This window comes from Sinocyclocheilus grahami, unplaced genomic scaffold (assembly GCF_001515645.1).
Source record: "Sinocyclocheilus grahami isolate Dianchi unplaced genomic scaffold, SAMN03320097.WGS_v1.1 scaffold2607.1, whole genome shotgun sequence".
Taxonomy (NCBI): Eukaryota; Metazoa; Chordata; class Actinopteri; order Cypriniformes; family Cyprinidae; genus Sinocyclocheilus; species Sinocyclocheilus grahami.
The window spans coordinates 11,060-30,875 of record NW_015507786.1 but is presented as its reverse complement, the minus strand read 5'-3'; the positions used below and the strand labels follow the sequence as shown (position 1 = coordinate 30,875).

At 37.2% G+C, this 19,816-nt stretch overlaps 2 protein-coding genes across 2 annotated transcripts in view; one reads left to right on the top strand and one right to left on the bottom strand.

Annotated features, from left to right (window-relative positions):
• Positions 1-13,797, bottom strand: part of LOC107575391 (golgin subfamily A member 6-like protein 22) — a 15,020-nt gene extending 1,223 nt beyond the window's left edge. The window contains exons 1-8 of the mRNA XM_016261775.1: positions 13,586-13,797; positions 13,041-13,134; positions 12,422-12,481; positions 11,647-12,207; positions 10,563-11,156; positions 8,575-10,001; positions 3,516-4,250; positions 2,593-2,795 (exon numbers count right to left, since the gene is read on the bottom strand). Of these exons, the coding sequence (XP_016117261.1) occupies positions 2,593-2,795; positions 3,516-4,250; positions 8,575-10,001; positions 10,563-11,156; positions 11,647-12,207; positions 12,422-12,481; positions 13,041-13,062 (3,602 nt within the window). The 5' untranslated portion in view covers positions 13,063-13,134; positions 13,586-13,797. The remainder of the gene's footprint in view (positions 1-2,592; positions 2,796-3,515; positions 4,251-8,574; positions 10,002-10,562; positions 11,157-11,646; positions 12,208-12,421; positions 12,482-13,040; positions 13,135-13,585) is intronic.
• Positions 13,798-18,831: 5,034 nt separating this feature from the next.
• LOC107575390 (zinc finger protein 239-like) lies at positions 18,832-19,802 on the top strand. The gene is made up of 2 exons (XM_016261774.1): positions 18,832-18,862; positions 19,015-19,802. Exons 1-2 carry the CDS (start codon positions 18,832-18,834, stop codon positions 19,800-19,802), a joined length of 819 nt encoding a protein of 272 aa, XP_016117260.1.
• Positions 19,803-19,816: the final 14 nt, after the last annotated feature.

Here is a 19,816-nt window from a genome sequence, read left to right as displayed (position 1 = left end):
TCTCTAAGCATGGTATTTTGCATATGTAATTTGCTTGGGTGTGAATGCACAAATTAGTAAAGATTCTTAGAACATCAATATGTTGCATAGGTATCAGCATATAATATACACGCTTGTTTCGATCATACGAAGGCAAATTCATAGATACTAAACAAGGTAAGATTACATATAGTGAAAAGGGATGATCAGGAATGGGTTCCCTCACAAGCATACTAAAATAGTCTAAGAATATCAAAGACAAAATACACAATGACAATAATATACCCAATGGCCTGAAGAATATGTGTGTTCATTCAAATAACGGTTTTCCTATGAATTAACTAGAACACAGTCCATTTCTACTCTGCCTTTCCTTGGGACATGCAGGGATTTTCCCTGCTTTACATACTTTTGGCCAATAAACCCAGTGATATCAGCGTTGGTTGCCATGCAACAAAGAGGCCTGTTCGACTTCCTGGGGTGTTACGCATTCCGGGGGGAAGGGTTCATGGGTCCTCGTATGGCTTGTTAACTGAGGTTACAGAGTATTTGTTAAATATAAAAAGAAAATATATAGTGTGTTGGATTGGTCCAGACGCTACATATGTCAGTGTCATTGTTCTGTGTCAAGATGCACACCTGTAATGTTTTCTTCTAAGACATTTTTGTAAAAGTTGCTTAAATATCTTAATTTAACTGAGCCCTAGTCCTGGCTTAAGCTAAGCCCCGTTTGTGAAACCGGGGCATTAAGTTTGAACTTATATTGTAGTTTATATTATAAACTGAATTGTGTTGTGAGCACAATATGTAGAGGGAGCACTTTGACAAGACAATGCCAGACTGTCAGGATTAGGGATGGAGCTAAAGCAGCTCTTTTTAATTTCACTACTCATTTACAAAGAGTAAGTTTATCATCACTAGATTACAGTGGTGGAAAGAGTACTGAAAAAATATACTCAAGTAAAAGTACCATTACCTTCCAAAAAATGTAGTGTGAGTAGAGTAAAAGTACTTGTTCAAAAAGTAAGCAGAAATACGAAATTTACCTTAACATATTAAGTTAGAGGAAGATGCGACTGAACTGATGCTTGAAGAATGCGCTTCCAGCAGCCATGATAAACAGCTGGCGGTTAAAGTTTTCTATGCACAATTTGATTTGACGAAAGTCACGAGACCTATTTCTCTCTATCCAATCACGTTGATGGATAAATATGAAATTAAAATAAGCATGTAACGACCACAAACGGAGGAAAATAGCGGAGTAAAAGTACCGATACATCACTTAAAATGTACTCAAGTAAAAGTACACAATTTTTAAACTACTCAAAAAAGTGCAATTACTGATAAAAACTACTTAATTACTGTAACGTGAGTATTTGTAATTCGTTACTTCACACCACTGCTAGATTATAAGGATTTGATAGCAGTATACTGTTAGACCGACCTGATCAACTTAAAGCACTGTTTATTTCATTTATATCATTTATTTGTGCTCTTTTAATTTCTTTATTTGCTCTTATTGTGACTGCTTACTTCTCTTCAATAATGTTTATTTGTTAATTAACTTTATATTATTTTTTAATTTTTGTATGTACGTATGTATGCATTTAGTTATTTATTTATTTAGCTAGCTAGCTAGTTAGTTATTGCAGGGATTTGGGGAGGGGAAAAAAAGGAAAAAGTTACCAGAAAAAGTTTTCAGCCAGAAAATGATAATGAATCCCTGGACAATTACTTCTGCAGTATTGAGGAAGAAAGGGCAAAGCATAACCTTGAGAAGTTATCTCACATTCATATGTATTGGGAAGATTTAGATGTTACAATACAGACACAATTATGGAATGGAACAATTCACCAATAAATATCACCTTTAAACACAGAATGTTTTTCCCAAAAGTCCAAGAAACACCAACTGACAGAAAAGAAAAAAAATAAATTAATATGATTGTTTCAAGTCAAATAGGCCTATTACAGTCCACAAACAGGTTTCTTTTCCATTTCTCCCCGATATTCAAAATTAGTCAACTGCGCTGGCAAAGTTATCTATTCTAACAGCCAGCGGAAAATCAGTAGGCAGAAGATATAATGATGATTTAAAAAAATAATAATAATAAAAATAGAATAAGGAAATAAATCAGACTTCATCTGAAATTAAATAATTTTATGCCATGTGACCTTGGATACACTGAATGGAGAGTCCTTTGACTAAACTAAAAATATAGATGCATGTTCATCTCTGGAAGCATTTGAATGAATAAAATGCTATGACTTCACTCCGTATCATTTTACAAATCATACTCTCATATCCCATAATCTTTCAGACAATTCAGATTTTGTATAATATTTGTATTAATTTAAAATGATTAATTAAATCAGTTAATGACATGATCCTGCAACAGCTCTATCAGTTCTATAAGCAGTTCTATCAGTTTTAGCATAATATAGTTTAATTGTATATTTACAAATATACTCAAATTAATTGGTTTGATGCAATCTGTTTACTCAGTTGAAATGAGTGTTATTATTGTTATGATCATTGTAATTGTAAAGCTAATTAATAACACTTAAAGCAACAACAGTTTTAAGAACTTCACAAGTAGCATTACCACCAACAGGTCTACCAAGAAATGCTTCCTTAACAACAGCTCCTCCAACAGCTGCTCCAGCAAGAACAGCTCCACCAACAGTTCCTCTAATAGCTCCACCAACAGCAGCTCCACCAACAGCTCCACCAGCAACCGCTCCACAAACAGCTGCTCCACCAACAGCTCCACTAAGAGCTGCACCAGCAGCAGCTCCACCGACAGCAGCTCCACCTACAACAGCTCCAGCAAGAGTTACCTACACGTACGTACAGCTGTAAGTTATGCTTACGCAGAAAATTGCGCTTTGTGTGTCATACATACTTCAGAATAGGTGCCCTTTAGTTATAAAATACTTACAGTATAAATACTTTATAATTTTGCAGGTTATTACCCCCTTATTCCCCAAACATTGCATATTGTTCCCTCATAGGTACTGTGGAGGTACTCTATAGGCACGCTGTAAATTCTGTTTAATTACGTGGTACATTGCATGCAGTAATCTAAAGCATTACCAACATTTCTGTGTAAAACAATAGTGAGTTTAATAAACGTTTAAAATTAAAATGGGTGATCTTGTCAGTCTAAGAAAAATGTATCCATTATGATTTGAAAAAGTAAGTAATGTAATATGTTTAGATTAATTAGTACATTAATCTCATTACACTGAAGTACAAAATAACTTGTAATCATAAGTACTTTCTTTGGAGTAACTTGCTCAACATCAAATATATAGTTATGTATGTGTACATTTAATCGTTAATCCAATCAGCAAGCTTGTAATGTTGAACACTTAACACTTTTAAGTAGTCAAGGGTCTAATATGCTCTCTAACTTGTAAGATTGAATTTATCTGTATTACAGAACGATCAAACTAAAAGGGATAGGGTTTAGTTTTTAAACAGATTTAAAAGCGCATGAGGTTTCCAGGAAAGATTGTAAGTCACATTTTGCCTGGTCATTTAGAGCATCATCCTCTCTAGATAGAAAGAAACGCAACATCTCATTAATTATTCTAATCATATGATTACCAGGTTTTGTAATTCCACTGGATCTCTTAACCCTCACATAACCTGAATAACTCTGCACAGTGAAAATATCCCTGCTCTCCCTCCAGTGATCTACAGGAAGACTTTCATAGACGTCACTGAGGATCAATTTCACATCTCTTATTACGTCAATGTCTCTGATTGGAGGAGTGTCTCTAATAATCATATTCACATTTTGTTCCCAAAACAAATCAAACTCTTTCTTCAGTGTTCCTTCATCATTTGCTTTGTCTCTGAGTTTAAAGGTGAGTTCTTTGCTCTTTTCACAGAGAGTGTTTTCATGACGTGTCCTCTGAGCATTAATCTTTTTCTTCATGTCTCGCTGCTGAAGAACCTCATTTAATCTCCTCTTTGTTTCTCTCACAATGTTTTCCTGAAGCTCTTTGATTTTGATTTCAAATGATGTTTTCCATTGAATCAGTATATCTTTATCTCTGTCTTTCTCAAATAATTCAGACATTGATTTTTCCACTTCTTCACTTGTCTTCTTTAGTTCTCTGTGAAGATCAGTTTCATCAACCTCATGAATCACTTCATTTTCTATTTTGTTGTATAGTTTGTTCTCAGTTTCCATCATGGCACTGCGAAGACTCCAGGACCACTCGCTGTATTCAGTCTCTAGTTTCCTGTAGACTGTGACCTTTGAAACACATATCTTTCAGTAAGTAAAAACTTAAGAGAATATTTTTGTTAACCTTTAAATGCATACATCGGGTCTTTAGCGACCCGGGACATCATTCTCTACCCTCTCCCTCCTTCAGTTTTTAAAGTTAAACATCAACTTTCTTAGTATTCCTCAATCTATTAATTATAAACAATATAAGAAGAAAAAAAATTGTAAAATATAAAAGAATGCCTGTTTTATTTATTTTTATTTATTTATTTAGTCATTTAGCAGACGCTTTTATCCAAAGCGACTTACAAATGAGGACAATAAAAGCAGTCAAAACTAACAAAAGAGCAACAATATATGTGCAAATGACAAGTCTCGGTTAGCCTAACTCAGTACACGTAGCAAGGTGTGTGTGTATATATATATATATATATATATATAGATATATATACACATACATACACACACACACACACACACATATACATACATACATACATATATATGTACATACACATATACATACATACACACACACACATACATATAAATATATATATATACACATATACATACACATACACATACATACACATATATATACATATACATACATATATACATACACATATACATACATACACACACACATACATACACACAAAGAAGATAAATTATAGATAAAGTAGAATTAAAATAGAATAGAAAGTGCTAGAGTTAGAGGGTCAAGTAAAGGTTGATTTTTCTGTTTTCTGATAATTTTTTAGTAAAAAGTGTATAGGGTCGCTGGAGACCCGAGGTATGTAAATGTGTAAGTATTTTTTTCAGCGCAACTATATTTACATATCTGATGACTCAATATGTGCAATGCATCTTTTTTCCTCAAGGTGGCACTGTTTGATACACGATGATGATGTGACGTTTCACTGATAATTACAGCAGGCATAAAACAAACTGTGGCGAGGGGGGCATGGTTCAGAGAGGTCTGCACCGGGAGAGAGAGGCAGGAGACGAACGGTGCATAAGTACGTCAAGCGCAAATGATAATCACCTGTGTCTCGTTTCAGTTTTTGGTGTGGATTGGATTGACCAATAATTTTCTCCTTTTAAATTCGTGTTTACTATTGTCATTTTGCATTATTGACACTATTTTCCTAATTAATGTTGTTCAGTTGCTTTGATACAATCTGTATTGTTAAAAGCGCTATATAAATAAAGGTGACTTGACTTGACTTGACTTGACTGTGTCTCGTTTCAGTTTTTGGTCTGGAGAGACCAGATAAAAGGGACCACCTGGAGCATGGAAGGCAGAGAGAGACTGACTGGGAACACGAGCCACCCGGGAAACCGGCCTACTGGAGCAAAGCATATATAGAGCTATATTCTGAGCTATTGACGGAGAGTTTGAATGCGCAGTGAGCGCCTTGTTCTGTTGTATTTACTGAGAGACTTGAATAAACACTGGCGTCCCAGTCCGCCGACCCTGTCTTCTTCCTTCCTCCCACTTGAACTGTATTACACAAACGAATATCAGTTACAAAATATTATTACTTGCCTATAAGGCCCTTAATGGGTTAGCTCCTGCGTACCTAACTAGTCTTCTACCACGCTACAATCCATCACGCTCCCTAAGGTCGCAAAACTCTGGACTTTTGGTAGTACCTAGGATAGCAAAGTCCACTAAAGGAGGTAGAGCTTTTTCGCATTTGGCTCCCAAACTCGAATTTTGCTATAAGTTTGATAATAATTGCCGTTAATAGTGTTCATCGTCTGTTTGATTACGTCTTTTATTGATTTTTCCGTACATTTCTGCCATATGGACATTGACTGACAGTCACCACTGATAAGCTACCACTAAATATTGTAGAAACTTAATTTGCTGTAAAGTTGTTTTGCAACGATTTGTATCGTGAAAAGCGCTATACAAATAAACTTGAATTGAATTGAATTGAATATCATCAGAAAAAATTGAACTGGTTTGAATGGCTTTACCGCAGAGCAATTACTATATGCAATGAAATATAAATGTCCCTGTCATTTGATGCTGGATGTGGTGAATAAGCTGCCAGTGATCAAAATATCGAATATGAAGTCATTGAAAACGATAATTTTGAGAATATGGTTGAGATTGTGAATGTGAGGCAGATGCTCAATGTACTGTGGAAGTGCACTCTGACGATGACAGCGATGGTAAAATCTAGGGATGCACCGATACCACTTTTTTCAGTACTCGCCCGATACGATACTTTTATTTTTGGTACTTGCCGATACCGATATTTTTATTGCATTTGTACATTTTTTAAATATTGGGTACAGAAACCAAAAGAGTATGTATAATGTTAGTTGGTTAACTTCATTTATCAAATAGATGCAGTCAAACCAAAATTTATTCAGACACCTTCAACATTTCTCACATTATCACAGTTTATTCGCTATAGTTTAGAAAATGGTAATAAAATATGACAAGAACTCAGAGTTACACTGTGTCAGAACAAATTCAGCTTGATAATGTTAGATAACTTTGATAGAAAGGCATGTAATAGATTACAATCAACCAAAATAATTCAGACATGTATGAAGAATTTTTGGGTATGATTGGTCACAGTTTACTTTATTTTGCTATCCTCACTTACATAAATGAACTATAGTGTCCTGCACTCACTAGTAAAAAAATATCAAAAATTATATCTGGTCTCTGAATCAGTTTTAGTTTCACTGTATATCCTTTGGTTATTTTCACACTTAATTATGCCCATTAAAATGTATTTTACACGCTTTTGTTACTTTCACTGTTCATTTGTTTGCTCTGTGGTACATCATCTTTAATTTAATAGCATTAGAGCTGCTCCATTGCAGCGGCTCAGTACTGTACTCACGCGCTTTGCTGTAATAATGCAGGGAACCACTCGCTATAAATCTCCTAACTCTGATATTTTCAGAAATAGAAGTCGCATTTTTTCATCTGAAACGTGATGCGATTTATATTCCAAAGCCTCTCATATAACGCAGAAACACTCAAGCAAGCAAAACACATGCAACGCGTGCATGTATTTCTGCTAGATTCACTTTCGCCAGAACGCCGTGTATGCCTAAGGTTGAAAATAGATTATGTTTATAGTGAATGCCCCTATGAATGGTTTTATTTGTACGATTTAGTTTTAATCCAAATGATCCGTGTGCTATGTGAGTGAATATCAAAGATCACACAACAGAATTGCGCGCTCTCTCTCTCTCTCTCTCTCTCCCTACCGTTAAGTAACTTGTGCATTGTTTTACTTACTTGTTTTTGACATATCCGACTGAACTACAAACTTTCCAGTGATGTCTGTGAGAAAGATATATTCACTCGACAAGCTCGCGCATCTGCGCCGCCGCGTGCTCAATCCACTCAGTGTTCTTTGTTTATCAGCTCGCGCACATCAGCTATACAGGCGTTAATACTGAATGTTTAACATTATATTCATTGCATACATATACTTCGTAGTAGACATCCTTGACTCCTTTCTGCTGTCTGTTGTTCTGTTGTCGGTGTTTCTTTGTTTGAATATGGCGCATAACACATGCTGTGTGGTATCAGTGTTTGGTATCGGGGCATTTTAACGAGTACGAGTACAAGAGCTCAGTATCGGGCCCGATACCGATACCAGTATCAGTATCGGTGAATCCCTAGTAAAATAATCTGCTCAAATTGAACTATGCTCGAAATATGCTTTATTTAATCTTCAGTAATTGTTCTTAAAATATCAAGAGAGTTTTTTACTATTGCAGCAGTTAGAGATATTTAGGTCCGGGTCGCTAAAGACCCAGATATGAAAGTGAAAGCATTTATCCCATCCAAAGTGCACACACACAGCAGTGAACACACACACACCGGAGCAGTGGGCAGCCATTTTTTGCTGCGGCTGCAGTTGGGGGTTCGGTGCCTTGCTCAAGGGCACCTCAGTCGTGGTATTGAGGTGGAAGAGAGCGCTGTACATTCACTCCCCCCACCTACAATCCCTGCCAGTTCGAGACGCAACCTTGGATTTCGAGTCCGACTCTCTAACCATTAGGACACGACTTCCCCTTCTCACAAAGGGGATTTTACATTCTCACGATGTAAGAATGATTGGCGAAACATTCATGCATTTAAGAGTTAACATTTGAAATGTTAGTTGTCTGAGTTTTGGTGGGTTATAATTACTACTAAAAGTGTGACTAACAGAACAAACATAGCAGACCAATAGTCTTGAGCACTCAGTCTCCAGTTTTCTGTAAGCTGTGATCTTTTAGAGTTGAAACCAACATCATTCAGTAAAAGTAATTGTATTTGTCTGTTTAACAGAATAAACATGAAAGATAAAAAACTCACCAGTAGTGAAGGATCAGTTTCAGAGCTGATCTTCTTCATCTTCTTCATCTCCTCTTTCTCTTTCTCATATTCCTCTCTCCACTCCACTCGTCTTCTCTTCAGTTCATCTTCATGCTGTTTTTCAAGGAGTCTCAGTTTCTCTTCAAGAGTCTTCTGTTGATCTTCTCTCATCTTTATTTCTTCTTTCAGTCTATTCTCTGAATCCTCCAGTTGTTCTCGTCTCTCTCTTACTATTCTCTCTTTCTCTCTGATTATTCCCTCCATTTCACTCTTCAGTCTCTGAATCTGTTTGTCTTTCTCTATTTTTTTCTTGTCCTCTTCTTCTCTGCTTGTCTTTTCCTCTAAATCCTGTTTTTCCAGTTCCTCTCGTTCTCTCTTCATCTTACAGATTTCTCTCTCTTTCTCCCCTTTGTCTTTTGTCAGTGTTTTATATCGTTCTTCTCTTTCTATGTATTCTTCTTCTCTTTTCTTTCTCTCATTCTCAATTCTGTTCATCAGTTTGTCTATTTCTGTCTCATATTTGATCTGCAGTTTCTCTTTTTCTTTCTTCATTTCCTCTGTCTCTTGTCTAAATGTCTCTCGTTCTCGTCTCATCTCGTCTCGTGTCTCTCTCTGATGTTTCTCTTGTTCTCTTATTTCTCTTTTCAGTTCCTCTTCTCTTCTCTTCCTCACTTTGTCCTGATTCTGTTGTTCTTCCTCCATCATCATCTTCATTCTCTCTTTCTCTTCTTCTAGTTTCTTCATCTCTTCCTCTCTTTCTCTCACTCTGTCCATCAGGATCTTCATCTGTTGTTCTTGTTTTTCTCTCTCCATCTCTCTGAACATCTTACATGAGTAGAAACTCCCTCCATTTTCTTTCACCATGTCATCTATCTTCTGCAGTAGATCAGTCACCTGTGTTCGGTCTGCAGTCTGATTATTATTGAACACATGGAATCTATTTCCACACGCTTCAATCAGCTTCATCAGAGGAGATCCTGGTTTTCCCAGAAACTGTTCAATGGTTTTGTCCTTCAGATCGTCTCCTCTGGCGAAGAGCACCACGGTGAACATTAAAGATTTCTCACCAAACGTCTCTTGGATGATCTTCACAGCTGTTGCCTCTTCTTGAGTGAATCGTTGTCCTAAATTGAGCACAATGATGAACACATGTGGTCCAGGCAGGATCATGGAGATGCAGTGTCTGATTTCTCTCTGGATCTCCTCGTTACTGAGTTCAGTATCAAACAGTCCTGGAGTGTCGATCACAGAAACACGTCGCCCGTTGATTTCAGATGATTCTCTCTGACTCTCTTTAGTCACAGACTCATGAGATGTCTCTGCTGTAAACGCTTCTCTTCCTAAGATTGTGTTTCCAGTTGCACTTTTCCCCACTCCAGTTTTTCCCAGCAGAACAATCCTCAGATCATCTTCACTCTCTGATGAACCTGTAAGAGAGGAACTGCATCAGTTTGACAGCCTAAAGTTTGTTTTCACCAAAATTACATTCTGTGACATAGGTCTGCTGTCTGCTTGTTTAGTATTCATATAGTTTTGTGTGGTCTGGAAATGCATTGTGAAGATGTACACGTCACTCTACAACGTACACAGTTCAGAGACATTAGTGTGCTTTTCTAATTTCCATGAAGCAGTTGCCCTCTGTCAAATTTACATTATCTGCAAATGTTTTTTAGAGAAAATATGCAGAACAACTAATATGTTTCACTAAGGGCTGCATGATTAATATGTATCAGAAAACATTACAGAGATCGGATTTTTTTAGTTATCAGTTTGACTACTGTAATAATCTTCATTTCCTGTGGAACAATGAAGCTTTGACCTTATTTTTCAACAATCAGAATTTCTGACTCACATTTTTAAATTGAATTTTGAATTTTAACTTTTTAACAAATGTATAAAAATCTAATATAGAATGAAACACTCCTGTAGTAAAAAAAAAATCTATTTTAAAACATGCTGTGTAGTTTAATATCAAACTTTTTTTTTACCTTGTGATGGTAAATGCATCTCTAGTGAGTCAGTTTTCTTCTTCATCTCTTCATATTTCATCAGTTTCTTCATCTGTGCCTCCAGAAACATCTCTGTGGAGAAATGCTCTCCTCTGTTTTCTGCCAGCATCTGCTCGATGTTCTCCATCAACGAGGACACTTGTGTTTTGGGACCAAAGAAATGATGTCGTCCTCCAAACCTCTCAATGACAGACTGTGTTTCTTCATTGAGTTCTGCTGTCTGATGCTCTGAGCTCTGCATTATGAGGATCATGATGTGTTTGTTGATTCTTGAGCTGAAGATCCTCTCGAGCTCCTCCATTTCTGCTTTGTCTTCATTATTGAGAGGAGCGTCAGGAATAATGATGAGGAACACATGAACTCCAGGATGACAGAGAGACACACAGCGGAGAGTCTGACACATCTCTTCCTCCTCTGAGAGCCGGATCAGAGCAGGAAGCTCTATTGCACTGATCAGATGTCTATGAAGCTCCACATCTGATATTCTGTCTGTCTGCTGCAGGATCAGATCTGATACAGAGGATTTTAATGTGCTGTCGCTCCCGCACACAACCAGATTCAGCTTCACACCTTCTGAAACTGACAGAAGAAGAAGATTAAAACATGTTCATTTATCACTAGGAACTTCAAGCATCATCACACTCACGTCTCTCTGTGTTCTGTTGCTTCATTGTAAAACACTGTGCAGCTTCAGCACAGTGCAGATAACGTCCGTCATTCATCTTCTCAATGTGTTCAAGCGTCTGCAGCAGATCCTCAGGAGAGCTGCTCCATGAACTCCAGGATGACAGAGAGACACACAGCGGAGAGTCTGACACATCTCTTCCTCCTCTGAGAGCCGGATCAGAGCAGGAAGCTCTATTGCACTGATCAGATGTCTATGAAGCTCCACATCTGATATTCTGTCTGTCTGCTGCAGGATCAGATCTGATACAGAGGATTTTAATGTGCTGTCGCTCCCGCACACAACCAGATTCAGCTTCACACCTTCTGAAACTGACAGAAGAAGAAGATTAAAACATGTTCATTTATCACTAGGAACTTCAAGCATCATCAGACTCACGTCTCTCTGTGTTCTGTTGCTCCATTGTGAAACACTGTGCAGCTTCAGCACAGTGCAGATAACGTCCGTCATTCATCTTCTCAATGTGTTCAAGCGTCTGCAGCAGATCCTCAGGAGAGCTGCTCCTCTGAAGACTGAAGTGTCTGTTTGCACATTTCTGAATTATGTTCTGTAGGATGTCACTGGTTTCTGTGGGCTCTTGTGTGCTGAGCACCATGGTGTGTTGATATACCTGCTCAGAGAAAGAGCGCAGCACCTTCTCCACACACTCCTGATCTTCTGGTGAACACAGCTCATGATTGAGGAGCAGCACGATCACATGAGGTCCTGGAGCAGACAGATGCACACACTCTCTCACTGTCTGTGTGATCTGATGATCTGAGATGTTCCTCTGGAGCAGCTGAGGACTGTTGATGAGCATCAAGTGTCTGTCCTTCAGTCTTCCTCCGACTCTCTCTACAACATCTGGAGGAGCTTCACTGTCAAACGCTGCTCGTCCTAAGATGAAGTTTCCCACCAGACAGTTTTCTGACACGCTCGAACCCAGAACAACAATCCTCACTGCAAAGAGCCAAACTTTCACTGTTCAAAATCCCCACATCATACAGTAACACGTGTGATATGTAATATGATCCTGATCTTAATCCAGCATCACAGATCAAAATGACCAGTGTCCATCAGTAAGAGGTTGAATTAATAATTTCTGTATTGATAGGGATAAATTGCCTATATTTCCCACACATAATTTCAAGTATTTATGTAAGTACAGACTCACTCATAGGAGGTTCTTGTTTGCTCCATCTTCTCCTGAGAGGAGGATTGTGGACGACAATCACTGCATGAAACAGAAGTCTTATTATATCTGACTCTCATCATCGTCACATATACCAGCAGAAATCAGCACCTCTGAACAAATCATTGAAACAAGTGCAAGTCTGAGATGCTGGTAAATCCCTTCAGAGAATAACATAACTTTGGAGTTTGTTTGTGTTGCCGACATGAGGAAATGTCACACTCTTTTCTCTGAATGTACACTAGACACTTTTTACAAACACTCCCACACACACAAAGACTTCATTTGATCATATGTTTACTTGTGCATTGCACTACGTACAAATCATCTTGCACTATGTGCTGCTTCCCCCAAAATATCTATTCTGCACAATTTCATTTACAGTATTTATGTAAAGTTTTTGTACAGTCTCAGTTTGTGTATGTATAGTCAGCTATTTAAGTTAAATGACTTAGTGAAAATTACCAAAATTATTTTCATTTTGAGTTTGCAATAAAGAAATGAATATCCTCAGATGCATGTAAATGAATTCTGTTGACAGAATGGACTGATAATCTTCTTGAATAATCATTTTAATCTATGATTTAACTGTGATTCTCACTTCTGGTGTCAGCGGTTGACATGTTGATACTCTGCTCTTTCTTCAGTCTTCAGCTGATCATCTTCTCTGACTCCTGACGTCTCTCTTCATCGTCCTGTAAGAGATCGTAGTGCTTTTCAGACAGTAACACAGTCTCTGTTCATTCACCCAGACTATGTCAAGCTCCATCACTGATCTGCCTGTAGTTTGTTGATCAGTTTTCTGTTTAGCTGCAGCAGATTGAGCTGGGAATCTATAGATTATGAAGATCTTCCTGCAAAACTGCTGTGATTCACAGGTTTGATTCCACTGAACAAACACACACTGATAACACTCTCATATATGACAGAAATAAGCCACTCTCTGAATTATATAACACAGATTAAACTGAGAGAAGTTTAAGAGAAGTGTGTTGAACAGCATGATCTGGAGCTTCAAACATGATAAGCTCGTGCAGATGTCCTGCATCATGTTTCTAGCGTGTTTACTAGAAGATCATAAACTAAACACACTTCACATCAGATAATATTCATGCATCTCAACACTGAACACAGTCTTTTACTCACAGATTTCTTTCTCGTACGCTTCTGTGACTGAAATGAAAGTGAAACTCACTGATGTTCCTGCAGCTCATACACTTATTAATGACATTGATGATTAAAATAAACTCATGTTTTAGTGTTATCTGATGTTTAGATTTCATATTGCATATAGAGTGTATATAAGGAAATGTGATACCTGCAGGTTTCATCGTGTTAATATGATTATTTCCTTGTTGCTGTCATGAGAGCAGGAAGTGATGTGTGTGTGTGTGTGTGTGTGTGTGTGTGTGGAGTCAGTGGCGTCACGAAGCTAAACACCTCCTTCTGTCAGATTAACAGCAAATAACAGTTCAAGCTACAGTTGCGTGTTTTAAATCACACATGTTGGAAGTTAAAAAAAAAACAGAAAATGTATTAATGCACTATATACAGAAGTAGAAATATAGAGAAAAAAAACATGTAATTGTTTGAATGAATGTCCAGATATGTTATTTATACAGTTTTCAGTTTTCTACAGTATGTATAAATGTCTCAGTAATGAAGGACAGTGTATAGTTATGAATGTTTTTATTGTTCAGGTTGGATATGGCCTCAGGGGGGAAAAAGCTTTTCCTGAAGCTTTCCTGAAGACTGGAGTAATGATGCTGAAAATACAGCTGTGCATCACAGAAATACATTACACTTTAACAGATATTCACATAGATAACAGTAAAACATTTTTTTTTACATTTTACAGTGTTTGTGGTAGTGAGTGAAGTGAAGCCGTGTCCCGCAGATTTGACACGTCCCTGACCCTTTTTTTAATTAGCCTGACTGCTGCAGTTGTTGTCTGCTGATTGCCGTACAAGAGGCTCGTGTTAACATAAAACACACACAACACAGATCTCCTCCTGAAGATAAAGTCTTTTAGCGCCTCAGTTCACTCAGAGAAGATCATGACGTCACACTCCCGTTTTTATAGCATCACATAACTGACTAAAACCTGAATTCCTTAATTATTATAAGATCTATATAACTGCTAAAGAGTTTGCAGAAGTATTTGATGCCATTTCTAGTGGCCTTATTCAACTTTTGTCTGCCAATATATCTTCTGAGTTTATATCCCCTTATATACATATATATATATAAACAGCTTTAGGGCCCCAGCGCAGTCTAACATACATCCTGTCGAGGCGAGGAGAGGAGCAGGTGTTTCTTACTGCGGTTTAGCAACGGTTATAAAGATGCTGTTATACATGTGCCTCGCTTCTATAGAAATAGCTGTTAACCGTCATGTATCCTGTGCCTTTGCAACCAAAGCTTGCTGCAGACACAAAAGAAGCCGAGCCTCATGGTGAAGACCTCTGGCTGTTATGTTGATTGATTACTCTGAATGTGTTTATTAAAGCGAAGCTCTGTCAGATGGTGCTGCGTTTAATCCTCTCTAAACAAGTCTCAGAGTAAGTGACTTCTTCCTGAGCTGGTATCTGAACTTGAACACTTCCTCACTCGAGCTTCAAGAGCTGGACCTGACCGAGTTTAACACGGACACGGCTCAGGATTTCTAAGCAGACGACAGCACTCTCAATCTGAAGGTGAGGACACATCTGTGGGATTGTGGAGATGTGTGTTGGAGTACTTATGTATTCAGGCGGAATATAAATACAACAATAGCTGTCGAAATTTGAGTGGAAATGTGTGTGGTTGCTGCCTAAACAATATCACATAACAAATCAGATGGCTTGTAAATCTTCTCTGTAAGTTATTTGTTCCCCTGTTTCGAAATGCTGCAGAAAATCCTTCAGCTCTCATCATTTGTTTTGGCCAAGGAAAAAAGAGTTGCCTGCGTTAGGCTGCACGTGAACATTAGACATACATAGAATTAACACTGAATATAACACTGATATAAGAAAAACTGAAAATTAAAGAATTAACTTTATACAGAAGTAGAAGTAAAGGGGGAAAACATATAATTGTTTAAATTAATGTCCAGATATGGTATTTACAAGTGTGCAGTTTACAAAGGTACAATTTTTGGATGAAAGATCAAAAAGATAAACGATGCCGATTTATTTTCGCAGCCGCCTTTGCTCATATTGTGCCAATATTAGTGGAGGACACTGTAAATAAATGAATTATATAGATATAACAAAAATGAGAGAATAAGTAAATAAAAGTAAAAAAAAAGAATAACAATAATTGTAAAAATAAGTGCAGAAAATAATACATAAAGAAAAAAACAAATAAAAAATTTATTTAGGATAAAATTTTATAACTGTTTTATCCAGTGCAATAGATCCAATAAATGAGGTGCACTCTCCTAATCAATCACAAGAAATTGACACGCGTGCTTTAATTGTACAATGTCTGCAAAGAAAACAAGACAAAGACATTAAGAAGCAGAAGAAAGAAGAACAGGACAGAACCATGAAGAGATCGTCTCCAAAGCAAAAGAGATGATAAGATGAATTATATAAAGTAGAGATGAATGAGATGGGTAACAGAAATGACTGTATTTAGTGATTTTGGTTCTGAATCAGAAACTGTTGAGGTCTTAATCTTAGAAAGGCCACTTCTTTTGGACTGATGCATGCAACACCTGCTGAGTGCCATGAAACATCTTGAAAGATCAAAGACCATTTTTAATATAACTCCGGCAGGATTCGTCTGAAAGATGAAAGTCTAGGATGGCTTGAGGGTAAGTAATTTATGGACTAATTTTAATTTTTGGGTGAACTAACCCTTCAAGCAACCAGGATGATTGAATCTTCGGCTCCTTGCTCTCCTGGCTTCCGCTGTTGTTAACGTTACTTTGCTACTGTGCAACGAGTGTTTGCAAAAGGATCGCTAAGCAAGACATTTGTTGTTATTCCTTGAATTAAGTGAAAAGTGAGTTGTGTTTAATGATTGTTAGGTTCGGCTCCTTACTTCCTGATCCTTGTTAAAGTGGAGCACGGTAGGGAGGTGGGTGCCTGTTGGTTTTGTTCGTTTTTTTCGGTTTATGTTAGAAGGGAGGGAAGATTCTGTAATTTATTTCTATGTTAGTTTATGACCGGTAGTTAGCATAAACTTCAGGAGGGGTAAACGCCAAAATAAATTACAGTAAACAAAGCTGCCCTTTGTTTATTCTTATTTAACAAACTTATTTTTCTTGCACTTTCATAGTGTTTTGTGGTTGTGAAACCTTGGGAGTGAGAGCAAGAACTCCAGGGATCTTTTTAAGAGAATCCCTGTTACTTGTTACAGACAATTTATTTCTCTTTGAGTAAAGGTTAGTTTAATTCGTAACAGACAGCTTTGATCTTTTAACACACTTGGTGAAACTGTCAGACAGTCCATTAAGCATGATGTTGCTGTTATTTGCTTAAAGGTGCACTAAGTGATTTTCAGTGTTGGGGGTAACGCGTTACAAGTAACGCGAGTAACGTAATCAGATTACAGATTACTAGTAAAGTAACGCATTACTTTTTAATTTACAAGAGAATATCTGAGTTACTTTTTCAAATAAGTAACGCAAGTTACTTTTCTTTTTTCAATTTATTGATTGACAGCTCTGCTGTCCCCATGTTGAGAGAAATCAGAAGATGTTACTATAGTTCTAAAATAAATATGAATATGCATTAATTCATCTCACTCCCTCACAAAAACACACAGATTCAGTTTTCCTCAAAATGAATAAAAATAATGCAACTCAGAATATGACGCAAACCTGCAATAATTAAATGGTAAACAACACAAATATTCTTTATGTATTTAGTCCCATTCTATTAAGCAATGTCTTTGCTTCTGAGCTTCGATGATCCAGTTCAACCGTACTAATAAGCACAAATTACTCTAGACGAACATTTGTGTGTCTTTGTTTTATTGCTGAAGTGTGTTGAAATGTCTTCTTCTGCATTCTACTGTACGGACGTACATTTACTTTCCCTTCAGCCTGAGGCTTATTCATTTCACTTTTGGTGTGAAACGGCTTTTATATTTGCCAAAAATATAAATTTTTATTTTAAAAACAAACAAGCAAGCCCTGTCCAGATTTAAAAAGTAGCGTAACGCATTACTTTCCATAAAAAGTAACTAAGTAAAGTTACTTTTTTAATGGAGTAATGCAATATTGTAATGTATTACTTTTAAAAGTAACTTTCCCCAACACTGGTGATTTTTGCCAAACGATGCTGATTTTTGAAAGCACCAAAACAAACGTGCCCATAGCCCAACAGGACCTCGCCCCTATTTTGATATCTCCGCCCCACACGTATGTGGCATAACGACGATTGCGGAAACAAGTGAAGATGACACACATGCATATTCAAACAAAAGCCAACACAGATAAGTTGTGAGAAACAGTGCAAAATCAACGTTACTCACCTATCAAGAAGAAACAACGCAACCTCTGCATCCGATTCGAATCCTTGAGTATCGGAGTAAGCTGCTCCGATATTTACACGGGTCCTACCTCTTGCCTGATCATAACCTTTCTTTTTAATGTTTTGTTTGTCCAACATTTTCCTCTTTTTTATCTTCCAGGTCTCTCTATCTATAGTTGATCTGCTAATATTCGTCTGTGCACTTAAATTAAGCGCTCTCTTCTCGCTATCCTTACAAGACATTCCCCTTTACTTCTGGTTGGCCACAAGTGTGTTTTGGGACTCGGTCCGACACTGTAGTCAAAAGTGTTTTTCAAAAATTGCTTCGTGCACCTTTAAGTCAAATATAGTAATATAATATAGTAATGTAATGATTCATAAAGAGACAACACTTAATGCCTTTTTGATTTATTGTTTATTTAGGCAAATCTGCTTCTTCCACACAGAAATTCATGTTCAGTGAAGCTCCTCCCACAACAATCACACATTCAGTAATTCACCAATAAATGCTGGAATATCTCCATCAGTTCACAAGAGAAGATGAGCACCAAAGCATCAGGAAGAGCTGAAACCTGCAGAATCAAACACACTGAAGATACTGAAGAACTAACAGGTTGGTCTGCATTATTAATTAATTCATTAATAGTTCTGAGAGTTATAAAGCTTCAGGCAGTTTTATATTGTGTTTGTTGTGACAGGACAAATCATTAGAGCTGTTGAATAGTTTTGCTGAAGCATCAGATAATAAGGGACACATCCTATGACTTCATCTGACCAGCACGCATCCAACAAGTAGTGGTTCACCAAACTGATTCACACCCTCCCATAAACCTTGAATTTCCATAAATATTCCCTCTTATCGCTTATTCATATTGACTAAACAATTAATGGAACCTCACGATTTTTTAAATAGTCATTTGAAGATCAATGTACCTCATTCATGAACATTTTCAGGGAGGTATAATTTATGAAATTGCATCAAAATTTTGCAATTCAGTTGTCTACTTTCTGCTGTTCGTTTTTTATATCCTTTCAATTTATTATGTCCTTTCACTTTTCTGTTTTCTTTAACAAGTTAATGAAAATTTACTGTTTTTACTTTTATTTCAGAGTTGATTGAAGATAATGAGGAGATAGAGGAATTGAGTGAAGTTGAGGAGAAAAATCATATCAGAAGTGGAGAAAAACCCAAACAGAAAGATTTAAAGAAAAGAAGAGCCAAGAAATCTTTCACCTGCACTCAGTGTGGAAACAGTTTCCCACGCGGATGTCTTCTCAAGCGACACATGGCCGTTCACACTGGAGAGAAACCGTTCACTTGTGATCAGTGTGGAAAGAGTTTTACACGATCATCAACCCTTATGTTACACATGAACATTCACACTGAAGAGAAACTCTACACGTGTGATCAGTGCGGGAAAGCATTTTTGTGGTCTTCAAACCTGACAACACACCTTAAACTTCATGCAAAGGAGAAGCCACATTCATGTCATTTGTGTGGAAAGAGTTTTTCATTAATACAATACTTGAAACTACATCAGAAAATACATACTGGTGTGAGAGAGTACATGTGCTTTGAGTGTGAGAAGACTTTTATTTCAGCGCAGTGTTTAAAACTGCATGAGAGGATCCACACTGGAGAGAAACCTTACGCATGTGGTCAGTGTGGGGAGAGTTTCTCACAATCAGCAAACCTTAAGTATCACATGAACATCCACTCTGGAGAAAAACCTTATAAATGTTCACACTGTGACAAGATATTCAGTCAGTCAGGAAATCTGAAAAAACATGAGAGGATCCACACTGGAGAGAAACCGTATCACTGCACTGCATGTGGGAAGTGTTTCACTCATTCATCTGCTCTACACAGTCATACAAAAAACATTCACAGTAAGTAGATCATCTTCAGATC